The 18,674-nt window shown below is 42.0% G+C and overlaps 2 protein-coding genes across 4 annotated transcripts; both read left to right on the top strand.

Moving 5' to 3' along the window:
• Nucleotides 1–349: 349 nt before the first annotated feature.
• On the top strand, nt 350–8,370 carry chaf1b (chromatin assembly factor 1, subunit B). 2 transcript variants are annotated; one of them, XM_034886208.1, is made up of 14 exons: nt 350–436; nt 834–981; nt 1,685–1,817; nt 2,475–2,595; nt 3,788–3,891; nt 4,056–4,152; nt 4,261–4,345; nt 4,722–4,815; nt 4,942–5,011; nt 5,115–5,206; nt 5,344–5,503; nt 5,779–6,357; nt 7,090–7,178; nt 7,840–8,370. In XM_034886208.1, the coding sequence occupies exons 2-14, from the start codon at nt 856–858 to the stop codon at nt 7,917–7,919; spliced, it is 1,830 nt and encodes a 609-aa protein (XP_034742099.1). In that variant the 5' UTR covers nt 350–436; nt 834–855; the 3' UTR covers nt 7,920–8,370. The 2 variants fall into 2 exon arrangements, with proteins under 2 accessions (XP_034742099.1, XP_034742100.1); XM_034886209.1 differs by having other exon boundaries at nt 359–436; nt 856–981.
• Nucleotides 8,371–10,240: 1,870 nt separating this feature from the next.
• On the top strand, nt 10,241–17,443 carry si:dkey-229b18.3. Of its 2 annotated transcripts, none has more exons than XM_034886207.1 (7): nt 10,241–11,598; nt 11,806–11,879; nt 12,117–12,345; nt 13,179–15,151; nt 15,435–15,647; nt 16,123–16,263; nt 16,486–17,443. In XM_034886207.1, the coding sequence occupies exons 1-6, from the start codon at nt 11,286–11,288 to the stop codon at nt 16,225–16,227; spliced, it is 2,907 nt and encodes a 968-aa protein (XP_034742098.1). In that variant the 5' UTR covers nt 10,241–11,285; the 3' UTR covers nt 16,228–16,263; nt 16,486–17,443. The 2 variants fall into 2 exon arrangements, with proteins under 2 accessions (XP_034742098.1, XP_034742097.1); XM_034886206.1 differs by having other exon boundaries at nt 15,432–15,647.
• The last annotated feature ends 1,231 nt before the right edge of the window (nt 17,444–18,674 follow it).

The raw sequence follows: 18,674 nt of genomic DNA, 5'->3' as shown, positions 1-18,674 counted from the left end.
TGTGTGTGCGTCTGTGCGTTTATTGTATGGTCAAATTTAGAAAATGACAGTTTAAACGGCCTATTAAGTCCATGTGTTCTTTATTTATTCGTGGCTTAAACCATAAAACGGCATATACGATGTTGTAGTCGTGTGCGCGCGCGTGTGTGTTTTGTCTAATAAGCTTATCCTTGACTCGTGAATATAATATCACCCAGAACGTTTTGTAAAGATACATGTATCCGTTTTACAATAAATAATGAACCAAAGAGTAGCGTAAAGTAATTAACACGAGTCTAAACTGAGATAAGTATGAACAGACGTTGGAAAAAAAAAATGGACAGACAGTCACCGCCCCTTTCACGTTTTCGTCCAATCACTGCAGCGTACTCGACCGGAAGTTTTGAAGAATCGTACGCGGGAAAATACTAATCGTTTCAGCTGGACAACAGAGGAGGTAAAACACTTACTTACTCCGAAGTAACTTTAATTCAAATAATGAACATATGTAATGTTAACCGTTTGTAGTGAACGGGTTCTTATATAACAGGAACTTATGTCGGCCTACACATGTACATGGTTTTGTAATGTGTCCGTAACGTTAGCCAAAAGGCATCCTGACAAACCCGCTGCATTTATTGCTAACGCTATTAGCTAGCTAACTTAGTTGTAGCTTTCATTTCCAGTGACTGTGTGGCCAAGTTTGCCGCTTTATCAATATATATATATTCGTATGTATATACAGTCTTCATATTGCCATGTGGGTATAAGTCAATATTAGCACCTTAGATAATATCAGTCCATTTTAAACTGAGTATTATCGTATTTACATGTTTTTTCCCCCCTCACCTGATGTCTGTGTTGGATATAAAAAAGATGAAGGTGGTAACGTGTGAGATTGCATGGCACAACAAGGAGCCAGTCTACAGTCTGGACTTCCAGCACAGTTCAGATGGACGCATTCATCGGCTGGCCACAGCTGGAGTGGACACCACAGTCAGAGTAAGTGGGGAGGGAGGGATGAATACATCTGGTTGGCGAGTCATGGCGAGATGAACCAACAGTTTGTAAGAAACTAAACCTGTCTTCTCATAAATCACTTTAATGCGGTGGGTTGTACATCGGTGAACATGAATTGGTATAGGAAAGGAGCAGGAACACAAGGCATATTACTTAACCTATCTGCATGAAGTTGACAATAAATGTAATGGTTGCAGCTGTAAAGAGCAAAATGTGCAGGCCCAAATAAGTGTGTTCACCCTTTTTTTGTTGTAGCAATGTTGCTTTTTTACACAATATGATAAGCTTGCATTATTATATTGACAAACTTAATAGGATATTATTCTCGTTTTTCCAGGAAAGTAGATGGGTTATTGCGTCACACAGAATTAACCACACTTATTTTTTGTAATCAGATTTTTTTTACATACATAAACTTTCTCCCACCAAACATACATCAATGGGTACGATTTAAAAAGCACTGAGATTTTTTTTTTCTATTACAAATTGGAGTATACCTTAAGCCAGGTCCTTAAACTGCCATATTTTGAATGGAGTTTCATAATTGAAAAGTGAATAACTTGCAAAGCACTGATGTCTTACACATGTTTGTTTTTTTAGTTTGTTAACCTGCAGCTGTAGTGTATAAAGTCACGCTTGTGTACGGAGTTTGAGAATACTTATTTTTTCTTTCATGCTGATGCAGATGTGGCGGGTAGACACATGCCCAGACGGAAAAGCGGCGGTGGATTTTTTGTCTAATCTGGCTAGACATACCAAGGCTGTCAACGTAGTGCGCTTTAGTCCCAATGGAGAGCTGCTTGCCTCAGGAGGAGATGGTATGTCAAACATAACATGGTAGATCAAATTTTTGCCATGTAATATTTTAAAGGTCCCATGGCATGAAAATGTCACTTTATGAAGTTTTTAAACATTAATATATGTTCCTCCAGCCTGGCTATCCCTCAGTGTCTAGAAATGGTGAAAGGTGTAAGCCGAGCCCTGGGTATCCCGCTCTGTCCTATAGAAAATGAAAGCTCAGATGGGCCAATCTGGAATCTTACCAATCTAGTTATCCTCCCCTTTCTCTGCTTTGCCCACCCAGAGAATTTGGCCCACCCATGAGAGAGAGACATCAAGGCTTTCAAATGAGCAAAGTGTCAATTAGTCAAGGCCACACCCCCAGCCTCAACCTTGCAACCCCCTCTCTTCCTCAGAAGCTACAGACTCAGAAGTGGCACATACTAAGGAAAGCTCATTGTGGGACTGGCTCTAGTGGCAGTAATTCTGCACCAAGACTGAATTTTGGGAAAGAGACTTCAGATATGGTATTAGAAGACCACTATGGTCTATATAAAAGCAACCAAAGAGCACCATGTCATGGGACCTCTTAAGAGTCAGTATTTAAAAGGGACTAGTAATGTTATTCTCAAAATGGAATAGTTTAAAAAAAATTAAAATATATATATATATATTTTTTTTTTTTATTGGTACAGATGCAGCAATTCTGCTGTGGAAGCTCAATGACTCTAAGGAGCCCGAGCAGGCACCCATGTTCCAGGAGGAGGAAGATGCTCTGCTCAACAAGGAGAGCTGGTCTGTTGTCAAGACATTGAGGTACACAACTCTGGTTCCCAACTCTGGCAGTTTCAATCTTATTGAGTTAGAATGTAATTAATGACCACCACGTGTTCTTTGATTCTAAGGACTCTTAGGCTGTGCTCAGACTGACAAAAGTGTAGCCTCCTTATATATACCTCTGGATGGCACATTCTGTCAAGACAGGATGAAATGATTCCCACTATGATGACAATTTAGAGTTGTAAGATCCTGACCTGTAGTATCATAAATTACTGGGCAGCGATTTCTATTTAGGTCAAATTTATCTTCTCACTGGTCTCTGCTTCGACCAGTTTTGCTTACTTTGCAAGCAATTGTATATGTCAGACATGTATCACTGTCTTGCTCAGCATTTCAAATCAGTGAGGTCAGACATAGGGGTGCTATTTTATATATATATATTTTTTCTGACCGACCATTGTTAACCAATCATGAAACGTAAAACCGACAACCAGGCATCTGAGTCCCAATTCGGTCCAGGACTCTCGGACATATACTTTCACTCCTGCAGACTACTTTGGACTTGTACCGGTAAAGCAGCCATGATGTTACTTGCATTGTTGTGGACTTATGCTGTCACTTCCTGGAACCGCATACACATCCATGCAACTGACACAAGTCTGCAGCTGTCTGCGGAGCATATGTCTGAGGCGAGCCCATCTCCACCCCATTCACTGGTGAGGTTATCAGCTGCGTGTCTGCCTGGCTTAACGTGCATGTGTAGGATGGCAAGTCCTTGTGAATATAGTGGCATGTGTAGTACTCTGCTGTGAGCACTGTCCAGCAGAGAGCCACAAACAGCAATAGAAAGAGCTTAAAAGGCAACATTAACTAGCAGTTACGAAAAAGACTGTATTGCCTCTTTTTTAACAATCCAAAACACTTTTTTTGATTACCATTTTATTTTTGTTTTAATGTTTTCAACTGTTGTTTAACTGATGATTATTATTAACAGGAATTGGTCAAACATCTTATTGTCGACGGTTATACGGTTAGTCATTAACATCCCTAGTCAGACAAGCAAGACAATCAACGAATAACAAGAGAATCATTACTTTATGAGTAGTATTTTAATTAGTCAGAGTATGAAGATCTACTTGTTTTTTGCAATTTGCTGTCTGATTGATGTAAATGGGTAGCAACAGTGTGGTTATACAAAGAGATTTTTTATCATTTCATTTGTCTTCAGGGGGCACATAGAGGACGTGTATGACATCTGCTGGACACGGGATGGAAACTTCATGGTATCTGGTTCTGTTGACAACACTGCCATAATGTGGGACATCAACAAAGGTTTGCTTAGACTTCAAGATACAGAATCTGTGTGTAGTCCATACGATTTCAGTTTCATTTATTATATTTGCATTTTCAGCAATGCAAAGCCACTGCATTCTGAGAGTTTATCTTATTTTGGCTTTGTGCGTAATATGGTTCTTGCAACCGTTTCTGTGTTTAAGGACAGAAGCTGTGTATCTTGAATGACCATAAGAGCTACGTGCAGGGGGTGACCTGGGATCCTCAGGGGCAATATGTTGCCACTCTCAGCTGTGACAGGTAGGCAAACGCCTCATTGCATGTCCAATGGTGCTGTTAGTCACTAATCAGCGACAGTGGGTCTTCAGGAGCTTGATGCTTAATGTTTTTGTTTTTCCTCCCTTTCAGAGTGATGCGTGTGTACAACACTCACACCAAGAAGAAAGCTTTCTGTATCAGTAAAATGAGCTCTGGGCCCCTTGCAGAGGGAGAGGTCTGTAGGAATTTTGCTTTTGGTCATACTTTGTCACTTCATTGTCTTAGATGTGACTAAGGTCTTGAATTCAACAACTTTCTCTTTTCAATCATGAATTTGGTCCAAATTAGTCATGCACACTGAACCTAATATCTAACTTGTACCTTTTGCAGATACCTTTTGACATTATTTTACTCTCTGTTCTCACCCATGCTCACGTTTTGGCCACCTTGACTAAAAACTTGTTTATGACGCTTCAGGAACGTTGGACTTCCCTTTGGTCATCAAATGATCATATTTACTCTGTAATATCTTTAGATCTCTTCTGCCCTGCTGCCAGGTGAGTTAGGCGTTTAACACACACACTGTTCTGCATTTCTCTGAATTGTTTCAGGTCAAGCAGTACAGAATGTTCCACGATGACAGTATGAGGTCCTTCTTCCGACGTCTCTCATTCACACCAGATGGGTCTTTCTTGCTCGCCCCAGGTACCTACACTGTATACTTAAAATGTTTATTTTTATTTTTTTTGGTAATGTTAAGTGTTGTAATATCCTTGTTAATGTAGTTTATATAGAATAATTTCTGTCTTCTGTCACCATTTTTAACCTCAGCTGGATGTGTGGAGATTGGAGAAAACATCATAAATACCACATACATCTTTTCCAGGAAGGGCCTCAAGAGGTAACTTTTGTGACTTGCTTTGGCATTTAGAGTTGTTCAGAATCTGGGTTGGCTGTATTAATGCTAATTATTGATATACAAATATTCTGTCTGTGTATTTTAGGCCCATCGCCCACTTGCCGTGTCCAACTAAAGCTACACTGGCTGTACGCTGCTGCCCCGTCTACTTTGAACTGAGGACCAAGAAGGATGAAGGTGAGACCATATGCCCCACTAGTTAACAGGCAAGAATGATAAGTAAGGCCTCCCTTTTTATTGTCTGCACCTTTTATGTCCCTTTTTATATTTTACTTGTATGTGTCTTTCATTCTTCCTCCATCTTTCCTCCACAGATGGTTCAAGTCAGGCTCTCCCCGATGTATTCCAGTTGCCATACCGCATGGTGTTTGCTGTAGCATCTGAGGATTCCATCTTTTTGTATGACACGCAGCAGACCCTTCCTTTCGGTCTGGTGTCCAACATCCACTACCACACACTCAGCGATCTTACATGGTAAATTGTGGCTCTCTTCTATTGTCTTCTTTCTATTGTGCAAGTATAAAGATATTATGAGGCTTCAACAGAGAGAAGATGGACTTTAGATGGAAGAGACCAACTTGATTTTTGGTCACTTAAAATTTACTTTGGACATTGGAGTGTATTTTCACACAGAGAAAGAGCTGTGGATGTTTTACCCCCATATAAGTATTACAGTGATGAATTTAAAACTGTATGTTTAGTCATGTTTTAGTCTTCCACCCACTGACATGTTTATGTATTCACTTCAGGTCTCGTGACGGTTCCTTCCTGGCTGTGTCCTCCACAGACGGATACTGCTCCTTCCTGTCCTTCTCTCCAGGGGAGCTGGGCACTCCACTGAAGGAGCCCCCAACCCTGGAGGTCTTTATCCCAAACAGTGGTGTTGAGAAAAAGGGAAAGAAGTCGTCAGCGGCCAGGACCTCATCTCCTTTGACCCAGACACCAAGCTCAGCCCAGACTCCCACATCGCAAGCCAGCGTTGGTAAAGATGCCCCTTTTGTTACCCCCCCAGAAGAGAAGAAGAGCACCCCGAGTGTCAAGTCTAAACCTCAGCCCCGGAGGATCACCCTCAACACTCTGGAGGGTTGGGGGAAACCCTCTAATTCTAAAACCACAGTACCTCCAGCACCTCTTACCCCAACATCTGCAAGCACAAGCGCTCCCTCTACTCCCCAACCCCGCATTACCCCTCTCACCCCAACCAGCTCCTCCACAACCCAGCTACGCATTGCCCCCCTAACCCCCTCCACCCCTAAAGCCCCCAACAGTGCTGATGCTGGGCCCACTACTCCTAAGGGAACAACCACCCCTAAGGGACCCACTCCAAGGTACATGCATTTATCATTCCTAAACCTTTACATCCACTGAGGCCATTTCAAACTCTGTTTAGATGTACTTTGGGTGGTGTGTAAAATGCAGGTGTTGCCGCAGACAAGTGTACATATGGTAATTTATGAAAATACTTGAATTATTCAAATGTGTTGAGACTGGTGTGGGAAGAAAACCACACTGAGCGCACTGCCTCCACCTCCCTCCTTCCCTCCTAATGGTTAAAATTACTAACCTGGTTATCTCTAAAGATGCAGTCTACAGATGAGTACTGAATGTAAGAAAGTGTTATTTTAAAATGTATTTTTCAATATACTTTTTAAACTGCAAGTGAAATATAAATGGCTGTAACAGCTCATGATGTTTGTTTGTTTGTATGTGCTCAGCACTGGCAGTAAGAACAAAGCCCTGTCTGGTAAGAGGGATCCGTTGGACCCCCCACTGACTATAAAATAATAATCACTCCGACAGACTGCATGTAGACAATGGCAGGTCTGCACATGCTTTTGTATTTGCCTTGTATCTGTAACTTGGGGCATTTGCCTTAGCTTGTTTACTTGGCAACAGCTAAATTAGAAGAACAAAAGAGAAGATAAATAAAATGGGACAGTGGTCAACTTTTCACTGAAGAAAGAGTTAAATTTATTATCATATTATGTGCTTTTGTGTTTGCTGTTGATCTCATGCAAAAAACTTGTTTATCATTTGTGCTTTTTTCCATTTGTTTACAGGAGAGTATCTCTGACTCCTGTTGCATCCCGATCTCCAGCTGTTAGTTCCCTCTTCCGTACGCCCTCTTCCACCGAGAAGGCCAAGCATGGTTAGTAAGGGCAGCTACTTTGGTTGTTGTCCTTCATGTTGAAAACATCCCAACAGTTTTGATTGAAAAATCATGTATGATACTGGTGGATAATCCATCCAGACTCATTGACAGCCTACTCGTTGAGTAAATGAGAGCCGTTAACAGAGCAACATCCAAACTATTTAGTTTAGAGGTAAAACTGGAAGGTAGCACACATTAAAACGTTGGCAATAATGCTTTGTTGCACAGGAAAATTGTGTGTGCTCTGTCAAGCATGGTAGGCCAGGTGAACCTACTATGAATTGTAATAACTACATTTGCTTTAGTGTTTTCTTTGGAATAAATTGTGCTAACCAGGAGGTTTGTTTAAAACCTGTTTAATGCTTATAGCCCAGTCAGACATTTTTTCAATATTGCTGTGTTCACAGATCAGGTAAATAACTTGGTAAATAATTTAGTTATTAGTGATGGGAAGAATGACCAAAAATACCAAAACAATTTTCATTAGTAGTATGAAATCAGTCGGTGTATTTCACAGTGCATATTGACTTGTTGGTCTGCTACATAAATGTTGCAAATGTTGTATACCTTTTCTTACATCAAAGCAGAAGATTGAAAAGAATCATGCTATCGTGTGTAACTGATCCTGTCACTTATCCTTTTACTTGTATTTCTCCAGAACGGCCTTCTCCTCCCACTGATCCAGTGTGCCAGCCTCCAGAGTCCAAGCGGCCAAAGACCAGTGGCACCCAGACTTAGTGTCTCCTGGGACCATTGTGCTGCTACGAAATCAGAAAAGAGTACATACAGCAGAGGGTGACGAAGAAGCTTCAGTACAAAACCACTGAGGCTCCCCATGGATGTAACACCGCAGGGCAATAGAATTGTGTGTGTGGTTTGATATTGTCCATACTTGAGTTAACTGGAAGAAGCCTGATGAATATTTGATTTGTTTGACATTTATATGATCAAGTACAAAAGGAAAGTTTTGTCTCACTTCTTTCCAAAGGCATGTGATTGTGAAACAAAAACTGCTCCAAACCTGAAGGGGGGGGAAGCACCTCAAGGTTTAGTGCCTTGTATATAGCTTTGAATTTACAACCTCTTAGTTGGTCATAATTTGCTGAAGACTGTGGACCAGCAGCTTGAGTGAAAAGCTCAAAATTGCCAAGTCTTTTTGTCATTGTCTAATAAAGGACGTTTCACGTACGTTGCGTGGAGGAAATGGCTTTGAGATAATTCAAGCTCAAACTACAAGCAGCTGACAGTTATGCAAACTGTTATTGTCTCTTTGGAAGATGATCATTCATGGGCTCTTTGTGTTAAACCTAAACTGATTTGATGGTGTCCATGTCTTGAGCCCTCTTTACAGTTGAAGTGAGGTCTACCGTAGAATGAATGCTGCAAAGGTTAGATGAACATTTCTGATGTTCACGGCAGATGTTAAGAGATTTAAAAAGAAATCTGAGGTCAGAAGCTCCAATTTTGAATTATTCAGTTAACTGTTACTTAAATGTTTTGAGATAGACTTGAATATGCTACATGAATGTCTAAATGTTCTCCACATTGCCAGGAGAAATAATGAATCGATTTTATCTTTGTTGTGAAATAAGTCTCCTTTAAACATTATGCATCTTTAAAAAAATACAGGAATCCTCCAGTAAATGACCCATTGTGTGTACATTTCTTTCTTAGAGCTTACAGTAAACATATATATATATTTATGTCTTTTTTGGGGTGCTTTGGCTTAGGATTCACAGTTTTCATATTTAACGAGCCGGCTAAATTCTTACCTTTATACACAAAATGCTGTCCTTAAAGTGCAAGAATAAATCATAACATTGTGTTCATTTAGCTGATGCTTTTATCTGAAGTGACATACTGTACAAGAGGGGCGTTCAATCATGAAGACACAGCCAACAAATAGCAAGATTTATGCATTTAAAATGAATCAAACAAACCATCTGATGCTCTGTCCTCAGAGTACACACCTCATATTAGCACACGTTTTATTTCCTATAGTTACACAGGTTATTAAAATGTGTTTGCATGCATTTTTACATACCCCTGGTAATTACTAATGATGTGGCAGTGGTGGAAAGAAAATACTGTCCTGTTCAGTAGTGTAAGTTGTGGTTTAATGTATAGCCTCCCAGTGTTACAATTCAGCTTTCTGTATTTTAGATGTTTACTGTAAACGTACAAGTGATTGTATAAACACCAAAGGTTTGGTGTCTTGAAGTAAAAAGCAAACTTGGTGGTCAATAATACAAGACAGAAACCGTCAACTGTGCTGTGAAGTACCATCAGTCATCATTTTGCCTTGCATACATGTGGAATTAACTGGGGTGTAAAGTCAGACTCTAGACATCATCTTTATTTACATAAGTTTCCTACAACATATCCAATTAATAAAATAAAAGTCACTGTTACTCAAGAGTTGAAACTATGCATAAACTGCATATTTTTTCTCCTTAGTATTTGTATAATATTTAGGAAATTGACACTGTTTGACAGCAGTATCCAATAATATCCTTTGTTTTTAATTTGGAACAATGATAAACATTTAGCATTGAACATCTAATGGTTTGGTCTTGACTGCTGTATTATGGTTAATTGATCCTGATTTCATTTTTCTGTTTTATGTGATGTTTTGTGGCTACATTTCAGAGGGTTACATATTGTGTATACAAAGCATATGCATGTAATACATGAGCCAACTTTATTGTAATTATTTTAGTATATGTAATTGACATTGAGATGATAGTGACAGCTAAGATTTTACAAATCTGAATCATTTGAAAGTATTTATTCTAGCTAACTAACGTTAGGTCATTTTAAGAAGATAAAAACGGGATAACCTTAATTTAACAGCATCTGTTTTCTAGAAATGAGGAAAATACACTGGGTGTGTCATGTTTATTTTGACAGTGCTGCAAGTGAAATAATTTGTACTACAATACTACTGGCATCGTGTGCGAACAACCTACCTTGCTGCTAGGGTGAAGAAAACTAACTTGAGTGGCAGCTCTCTGAGCAAATCATAGGTCGTCTAGCAGCAGTTCTTTAAAGCTTCTGCTAATGGCCTTTGTGTGAAGGCGGGGATGCCTTGTCTCGGTTAGGCTGCTGATTAGCAACAAACAGAAGGTTACGAGTTTAAAGAAATTGGACTATTTGACCGCTAGACGGGTTTTACAGCAACAAGAGAGGTATGAACTATGCCGGTGACCTAACCAGAGTTAGTTGGGACGCTTTTGAAGGGACCCTGCGGTGATTTGCAACATTTCTCGCTGATCGCGGAGACAACCTCGCTTTTGGGTCGTTCAAGTGGCGATGCTGAGCTGATAGCTGCGTCATCATGTTGCTTCCGACTCGAGTTGGCGAAAAGAAATCTCAAGTTAACGCCAGAGGTGAGGCTGCGCGCCGTCATCCAGCTCCGGAGGCCACTGCCGGCCTCTGAAATTGGACGACGGGCTGCTGGTGAGCCATTTGCGTTAGTCGCTGTGAAACTGGTGACTTTAACGTTACATCACTTGCTCGGCGGTGTTGGCGCGATAACGTACTCTCCTGGCTGCATTTATTATCTACACTCGGGTGGACAGTCCAAACAATTATATTGATGGTGCGCCGCGTTAGAACCCGCAAACATTGTACGTAAATATGACCAAATGGTTTTCAAACAGAAAGTGGAACTACATTGATATTTTAGGGATGTTAGCCACAACTGTGTGGAGTAGTGAGAAGTGATGCCCTCACTGACAGATAACGTTAGGGTACAAAGCAGGACGTACCCTTCAGTAAAATGCTGCTGACTCCCATCTGGTGGCGACTTTCTTCTTCTGCGCCAGGCGAGAAAAACAAGCTTTATTGATGAATAATGAGACGCTGCGGTTAATTCCAGCGAAGTGGCTAATTTGTAGCTTTCCAATAGAATATGTCAGACTTTTAGCAGGTGTGTTTTGTTGGGACTTATTGTTAGGTCGGTGGTCTGTTGTCTGCTGTCACCGTATCCACGTGGACTTTGTTTCAGGTTGGTGGGTAAAGTTTGGACTGGGGTGACACGGCACTGTAAAACCGGACTGAGTGGACAAAGTTACTTTACATTAGAATATAAAACCAGATAAAATGGCCGGCGACTGCACCCACACCAATGCTTATTACGCGAACGCAGAGACGTTTTGTCCGTCAAGAGAGATGGAGTCAGTCGGGAACTCCAAAGGGCGTGGACTTCCAACACAGTGGTCGTCCAACTTTGAGACGATAGACGGGCTTTTGTACCGCAAGAAGTTAGAAAAGGGCTTCATCAACTACCGGGAGGTTTTGGATGAGGAACGGAGACATGAGGCCCTCAACACCTTTCACCGGCGGCGGCTTGGCCAGCGCCACCTTTCCCTGGAGGAGACCTACAAATGCGTGGCTGAAAACTACTGGTGGGAAGGTATGAACTCCACTGCCTGCCTGATTTGATTATTGTAATCTTATAGTTAGGAAGTGTAAATACATTTGAAACAGCTACACGCTAATGATTGAATCGATCAAAGTTCAAGAAACTTACTGTGTGACTTTCATCAGGATCAAAAGTAAATATTCCAAGTGTTGCTGGAGTTTTGACCCTTTTTAAATGTTGTCTGTGTTTTCTTCACAGGGATGTACTTTGAGATCAGAGATTTTGTCCTGGGCTGTCTGGAATGTAAGAGCCAGCGCACCATGAACGTAAAGGTATACAAAAGTGTCCTAATGTCCTTTTTATTTTAAATTCATGCTCTTGTCCAACTTTCAGAACTTTTTTTTTTTTGTAAGTCCATAATTTTTTTTTCCCTCTTAATTTTTCACACTTTCATTCTCACTTATTCCTGCTCTCACACTTGCAATGTTTTGTTCAAGTGCTTTCTCACACATGGCGATCTTATAACGATGCCTCTCACGATGCCTCCCTATCTGCTTTCTATCTCTCAGGAGCTGGGTGGAAGAGGATGTGTTACAAAGACGATGGTGTCACACAGCACCGACATGCTGAGCAAGCTGAGGAGTCAGCGAGAGGCAGGCCTGTTCTGTGACATTACGCTGCGGACGAACGGACGATCCTACTCTGCCCACAGAGCTGTCCTGGCGGCCGTCAGCGATCACTTCCAGGAAATCTTCACAGAAATGGACTCGAGCCTGAAAGCAGACATAGATCTCACTGGTAACATTAGAGACCAAACTGACACTAGAAAACATTGCTTCTTCTGTAAATTCTGTCAAAAATAATGAAAAACGCCAATTATAATTTGCCATAGGGAGTAAAATATAACTTATAACAAAGTATAAAATCCTCACATTAGAGAAGCTGATACCAGAATATTTGGCGTTTTTGCTTGAAAAATGATTGAAACAATTATTCCATTATTGTTAGTGTTGCCAATGAATCTACTTTTGATTAACTAATCGGTTAGATTAGTTCAACAATGTTTCTATAATGGCCTGGGATTTAAAATGTCCAGGTTGGAGCATTTTCTGGTTTCTGTTACTTTTGCTCGTGCAGTGGCTTTCCCATCGACCTAGTAGTTGGGTCATGTGATACATTTATCAGTGAAATTCTGTTTGTATGCAGTCACAAGACTTGAGGTGACAAGGTTCATCTCTCATTATCATTCAAACAATGGAGTGTAGGAGGCTAAGAGCTGCAGATGATCCACTGGTCATTCTTCTAAAAGAGGCTGTATTTTTAGCCGCAAGTCCTTTTTAAAACGAGCCTGGCTTGGCAATTTGTTATAATGTTATGATCTAAAAATTCCGAGTTGGAAGATCCAGAATGTAAATTGGGACACGGCCGCGAGTCTGTCTTCTCATTTACATGGTATGACTATGATGTGTCGTCAGATACAGCAGAAGTGGCCCTGATTAGTTGTTACATTGTCCCCACCATCATGTTTGTTTGCTGTCTCTCTGATCCTCTGTTTATGTAGTCGCTTTTATCTCATTCCCTCATAGACCGGGGTTCAGCATAACTAATTAAAGGCTCCCTTTTCCTTCCAGGTTTTAGCGAAGACAGCCTTTTGTCTCTGCTGGATTTTTCCTACTCCTCCACTCTGTGTGTTCGCCAGGAGGACCTACCTGAAGTCATCGCCATGGCCCGCCACCTGGGCATGTGGCCTGCAGTGGAAGCCTGCTCCGCTCTCATGAAAGAGCAGGAGCAGAAACTCCATCCTGGCAAGGCCTTTACCTCGGCCGGTGCGGGCGCATGTCGTGAGAGTCGCCACCATCAGAGGGAAGGCAAAAGGAAAAGGCTTTTGGGATTAGAGGAAAGTATGAACGACGCCTTCAGTCTAATGTTGGACGCATCAGATGAGTCTTTAGAAGGAAGTCCGAGGCACAGTTTGCGCCGGAAACCGAAAGCCCAAGTCCATAATGGGCTCCCTCTGAGCCCCTCACACAGGATGAAGCTTATGGACTTCAAATCTCCCTCTTCAAAAAAAGCTACCGCACCTCGACACACCACAGCCACCCTACAGTCACAGACTAACTCGCGCACATCGCCATCAAACACCCGTCTTCTCCGCTCCTCTCCTGGGGCGGCCAAGAAGGTTCAGAGATTGCTCGCCATGCCAGAGAGCCCTCGACGAAACCGGACACCTCACTCTAGGGTTACAAAGATTGCTGTGTGCAGCCCCGTGACGGTAAAGCAGGAAGTAGAGGAGGTTGGAGATGATGAACAGGATTATGCGAGAGCACAGGAGAAGTACAAACTGATGAATGTTCTTGGGCTACAGAGGACCGCCCTACTCCCCAGACCAGAAGATCTGATTGGCTGGAGACAAAAGAAACGACTGAGAAAGCTGAAGGCTAACAACTATTCGCTGACAAAGCGCCGAAAACCACGCTCCACCTCCCCAGGACTAACCTATGGTGCTGTGACACTGTCACTTCCCCTCTGTAACCCCATTAACACTCACCTCCTCAACAAGCCAGTAAAGACCAAGCCTCTGGGTCTAGTCAACACAGACCAGATGACCGCAAAGAGGCCAAAGACTGTCCCGCGACATGTTCCTCCAAGTGACAGGAGCATGCGAAGTAAAGGTTTGTTACCAGACATGTTTCAGCCTGCATCCAGGCCTCCCTTCGGGGGGCGGGAACTCAGACGGTCAGTGAGGAAGGGTGACGGTTTCAATCTTGCTTCCCAGCAGCCTCTGCGAAGCAACACCAACAAAACTCTAGTGAGAAGTGCAGTCAGGATTAAATCAGAACCAACTGAATACTCTCTCTCAGGTTTCCCTCTCTCATTGAACAATCGCTGTGGCCAGACACGTCAAAAATCGCCACCTTCACACATGACGCAGGCCAGACGTAAGGTCACTGTAGAGGAGGTCAAACCGCTGCATTACAACATCAGCCGGCCAGCCACAAAGACCAAGCTTAGGCGGGGCTTCACAAGGGAGGTGGAGAAGAAGACACAGTGTAATCCCAGAGAGCAGGGGAGGAAGGTAGAGCCTATGGACACTAGGCCGAGGGTGGAGGATAATGGACCTGGGGGGCTCCAGGTTTCAGAGCATGCACCTGCGCCGTCCATCTACAATCACCCTCTGTACAAAGTCATCAAAGAGGAGCCAGCAGATCCCTTGCCAGTTGGAGGACCTTTCCCTGATCCTCCCTCACCAGACCTGGGCAAGCGCCAGAGCAAGCCCCCCATCAAATTACTGGACTCCGGCTTTTTGTTCAGCTTCTGTCGGCCAGCAGGAGGGCCGATGGCAGGTATGAAGAAAGAGGAGGAGAGCGTGGATATCTGCTTAACGCGCTCTGTATCACAACTTGGGGGGAGATTTGGAGCAGAGGAGTCCCCCCACAGGGCACTGAGAGCCAGAGCCCCCCCCACCCTGCCTGTGGTGAAGAAGGAGAGGCAGGAGAGGAGCGTGAGCCGAAGCAGGGTTCGGAGACCCAGGCCAAACTCCCGAAATGGCCCTCTTCCCTTGGCCAAATCCGCCACATCAAAGGCCGCACGGACCATGCCAAAGGTAGGGAAAGGATAGTAGTGATTTAAGATGACAGGTTTGAAAAGGGCAGTAAAGGGGGGGGGGGACACTGTAGAAAACTACAAATGTCACCTTCTACCTGTTGCCATTGTATATTCAAGAATCTGTTAAAACTATAATTGTCATTTATTCATCACAGTGTAGATTGTCATTTCTTACTTTCATCCAATCATTTGATTTTACACGGATATTTTGCAAATCTACAACATTTTGCAATCTACAAAATTTGAGGATAATAACTGTCTTTTTCCGGCATCTCCAGCAGCAATGTAAACTTGGTCTGAGCAGCAGGAGCTGTGTAATGCTGGATGCTGTACGTCGGGCAAGGCTAAAGCAGCTTCGAGGGCCTCGTAGTCAAGTCCCCAAAGTCCCAAAGGCGTGCCATGCCTGTGTGCAGTGCTCCGCCACCTATAAGGACTGCGATGCTCTAATCATGCATCGCCTCAGGCACATCGAGGGCAAGCACTGGCCGTGTCTGGTAAGCACTGGCTTTCCTAAACCTTACCAACCTAGAGCCACACGACTCTTAAGGGATTGAAAAACCTGCAGATTTATGTTTCCCCAACCAGCAATATAACACGGGATTTAGAGTCCGATTTAGGATGGGTCTCTGTCTTCTGAATGAACTGGGTACTCTGCTAGTTGACTGTGCTTTGTATGGATTGAGCCAACAAGACGTATGTTTAGAGATGCTGGTCGGCGGATCTTGTTACCATCAGACAGAGCTATGCTAACTGTTTTCCCCGTCTTTATGCTAAGCTAATTGGAAGCTAACCGAACTGAGAGTAATCTCAATCTTCTCATCTGATTTTTAGCAGGAAAGCTATTTTGTCAAATTGTCCATGGCCATGGCCCCACATATGTATCCTCAATATAACCCAAAGCTTTTCTGTTGTCCTCCTATTCATTTCTACATGGTTTTAACCCTTCGTCTTAACATTTCTGCTGTGTAGCTCTGCAGCAAGACGTTCTTTCGACTGAGGAATGTACGAAACCACATCCGCACCCATGACCCCAAGTTGTACAAATGTCGGAGCTGCATTGCTGCTGGTTCCTGAGGCAGCTAGAGGGTCTGCTCAACCAGTGAGACTGAGGTGGGTGAAAGTGACGCCTTTCAAGGCCGAGCTACACGTAGCTAATTGGCTAATATGCTTCAGCTCGGTTTGCTCGGTCTTTTGTGGTGCTGTCTAAAAGTGAAGTTTTAATTGTTGCTAGCGTGTATTCTATTGTCACTCCTCAAACTTGTTGAAGAAGGAGCTGTCAAAAGACCACAGTGCACTGTGATCACATGTTCATCACTTGTGTTTATTTTCCAGGATGAAGGCTGTCAGTGTCTGACACCAGCGCACAGGCTGAAGCCAGAGGCACATGATCGATCAGCAGCTTGTACATAATGCATCCGTCACACACAAGCACAACGGTCTGTGGAAAGGCGTAATCGCTAATGTTATTTAAATAACCAAACCAAGGTTGCTGTCCTGTTTACGTTTCCGTAGTAACAGAAGGTTAAACTTGAACATTACACTCAGGGGGCGGGGAATGTGATGCTACGGTATAAAGTGATTTTAACGTCACAGTTGTGTATAAAATGAAATGTAAAGTGATTGTTATACATATTACTGCTACTTATTGTTATTATTTTTGTATGTATAGATGCATTTTGAGTGCACTTATATCCTAGCTGATGTTGTAAACCTAAGAAGTGATGATGAAGTTGAAGGTTTGGAGTCCATGGTGGGAATACTTGAAGTGAAGCAAGTGCTGGAGGGAATACTTGAAGACAGCGGGGGTCTTAGGAGTGAGAGTGTCCTTGTGGGTGTTTCAGTGGGGTTTTGTCTTTTGGTGTGCAAACCTTTCCACGACTAGACCAGTCTGTCCCTCCTTTCGTACTGATCTGCTAGTCTCTCATAGTCTGCGAGTCGGGGATTTGACTCTGGGCTGGAACGGTGACGCCACTGCATGAGTATTTGCAGGTCATTTGTGGTCCACTGTCTTTTCTAAGGCAACCAATTTTAAAAAGGGAAATGTGTCCCATTTTTAATGTGAATTTCTAAGTAGTAATCAACGCAGCTGTGTCATTACAGATGTTTTATTGATCTCCTCTTTCACCTTAATTCATGGAAGACACGTCATTTTTCTTCTCCTTTAAATTCCCCTCCTACTGAATAAATGCAATGTGATCACATAAAGCGATGGTTTCACAAATTGATTTTAGAAATAAATGAGCTGTCTATCACTATCTGTTTAAAAGACGGAATAAAAAATTTGCCTTTTCATATCTTGTTATTCTTGCTTTAATTACGTATTTTATGATTTACAGTAACTAAGAGACAAAGGGCAGTGTCATCGTGACATTTTTTGACCATTAAATCTGGATTACTTTTATGATATAAACTAAATAGAGTTGGGGGGGGGGGGCAAATGAATTAAGCCAGGTCACAAGAGGAACCAATCTAAAGTGAGAGGGGGTAATATCTCTTGATGACCAAAGCTTTCTTTCTGTTTTTTTTTTTGTTCACCAGTGATTGTCTTGTAAAGGCTTGTATCTGGTAGGTGTCACCTTTTTGAAAGAAATGGAGCTCAATTAACTACTGTAATCAACTATTTTCCTAATTGATTAATACAGTTTAATCAAAAATACCAAACATTTGCTGGCTCCAGCCTATCAAATGGGTGTATTTTATGCTTTTCTTTGTCTTGTGTAATATTAAATGAAATATAAATTGGGGTCAGCCAAAACCAGCTTAAAGAAAGCATCTCCTTGGGCTCAATTAAGCTTAACATTTGGAACCATTTTCTGACATGTCATAGACCAAAGGATTAATTGAGAAAATGATTAGCACATTAATAGCTAATATAACGATTTATCTGAAGAGAAAATATTGAATTCATTTTATGATATTCTACTGCAAATGTACAAGTTGTTTACAATTGTAATAAAACAGTAGCAACAATCGGGCATTTTGAGTTCAGGGAGGCAAACAATTCATTTAGGTGCCTAGCATTACTCACCTAAATCAAATGGATTTTCATTTTGCCCTGTTCTCAATATTAGTCTGAGTAATAAGAATAAAGTAAGTAATAGGAAAACATTGAAGGATGGAGGGGCATATGCAGGAAAATGACATTGCACAACTAAGAAGATTGTTTTAAACCGTTTATAAATACTGCATAAATGTGATGGACTGTCAGTAGAAAGAGCATCTAATATAGGGGTGAGCTGGAGGCTGGAGGTGCTGCAAATAGTAATATCTTATAACAGAGGGTGGGAAGTGTTGTCTTAGATGGAGTTAACTGTCTTTGCAGTCTGCAGCCTTAATTGTTTATCTCATCTGCCTCTTTGGACTGAAATTGGTCTCAATACTAGTAACAGTTGCATGATTTATAAACAAATCCACAAATAAATGTCAAATATTTTTATTCCCAACATGAGGGCCATTCATCTAACATTTCCTTTTAAAATATTACTGGTGCATGTACATGTCTAAAACAAATTGTATGGAAA

Source organism: Etheostoma cragini, chromosome 11 (genome assembly GCF_013103735.1).
Source record: "Etheostoma cragini isolate CJK2018 chromosome 11, CSU_Ecrag_1.0, whole genome shotgun sequence".
Lineage (NCBI taxonomy): Eukaryota > Metazoa > Chordata > Actinopteri > Perciformes > Percidae > Etheostoma > Etheostoma cragini.
The sequence above is the reverse complement of the archived record's forward strand: the minus strand, read 5'-3'. Positions and strand labels throughout refer to the sequence as shown.

What these genes read in the sequence shown, in the direction of transcription:
- chaf1b (XM_034886208.1), top strand. Translation starts at nt 856, where the DNA reads ATGAAGGTGGTAACGTGTGAGATTGCATGGCACAACAAGGAGCCAGTC. An exon ending in GAGTGGACACCACAGTCAGA is followed by an intron (nt 982 to 1,684) that starts GTAAGTGGGGAG and finishes ATGCTGATGCAG; the next exon opens with ATGTGGCGGGTAGACACATG. An exon ending in GCCACTCTCAGCTGTGACAG is followed by an intron (nt 4,153 to 4,260) that starts GTAGGCAAACGC and finishes CCTCCCTTTCAG; the next exon opens with AGTGATGCGTGTGTACAACA.
- si:dkey-229b18.3 (XM_034886206.1), top strand. Translation starts at nt 11,286, where the DNA reads ATGGCCGGCGACTGCACCCACACCAATGCTTATTACGCGAACGCAGAG. An exon ending in AGCGCACCATGAACGTAAAG is followed by an intron (nt 11,880 to 12,116) that starts GTATACAAAAGT and finishes TCTATCTCTCAG; the next exon opens with GAGCTGGGTGGAAGAGGATG. An exon ending in CCGCACGGACCATGCCAAAG is followed by an intron (nt 15,152 to 15,431) that starts GTAGGGAAAGGA and finishes CGGCATCTCCAG; the next exon opens with CAGCAATGTAAACTTGGTCT.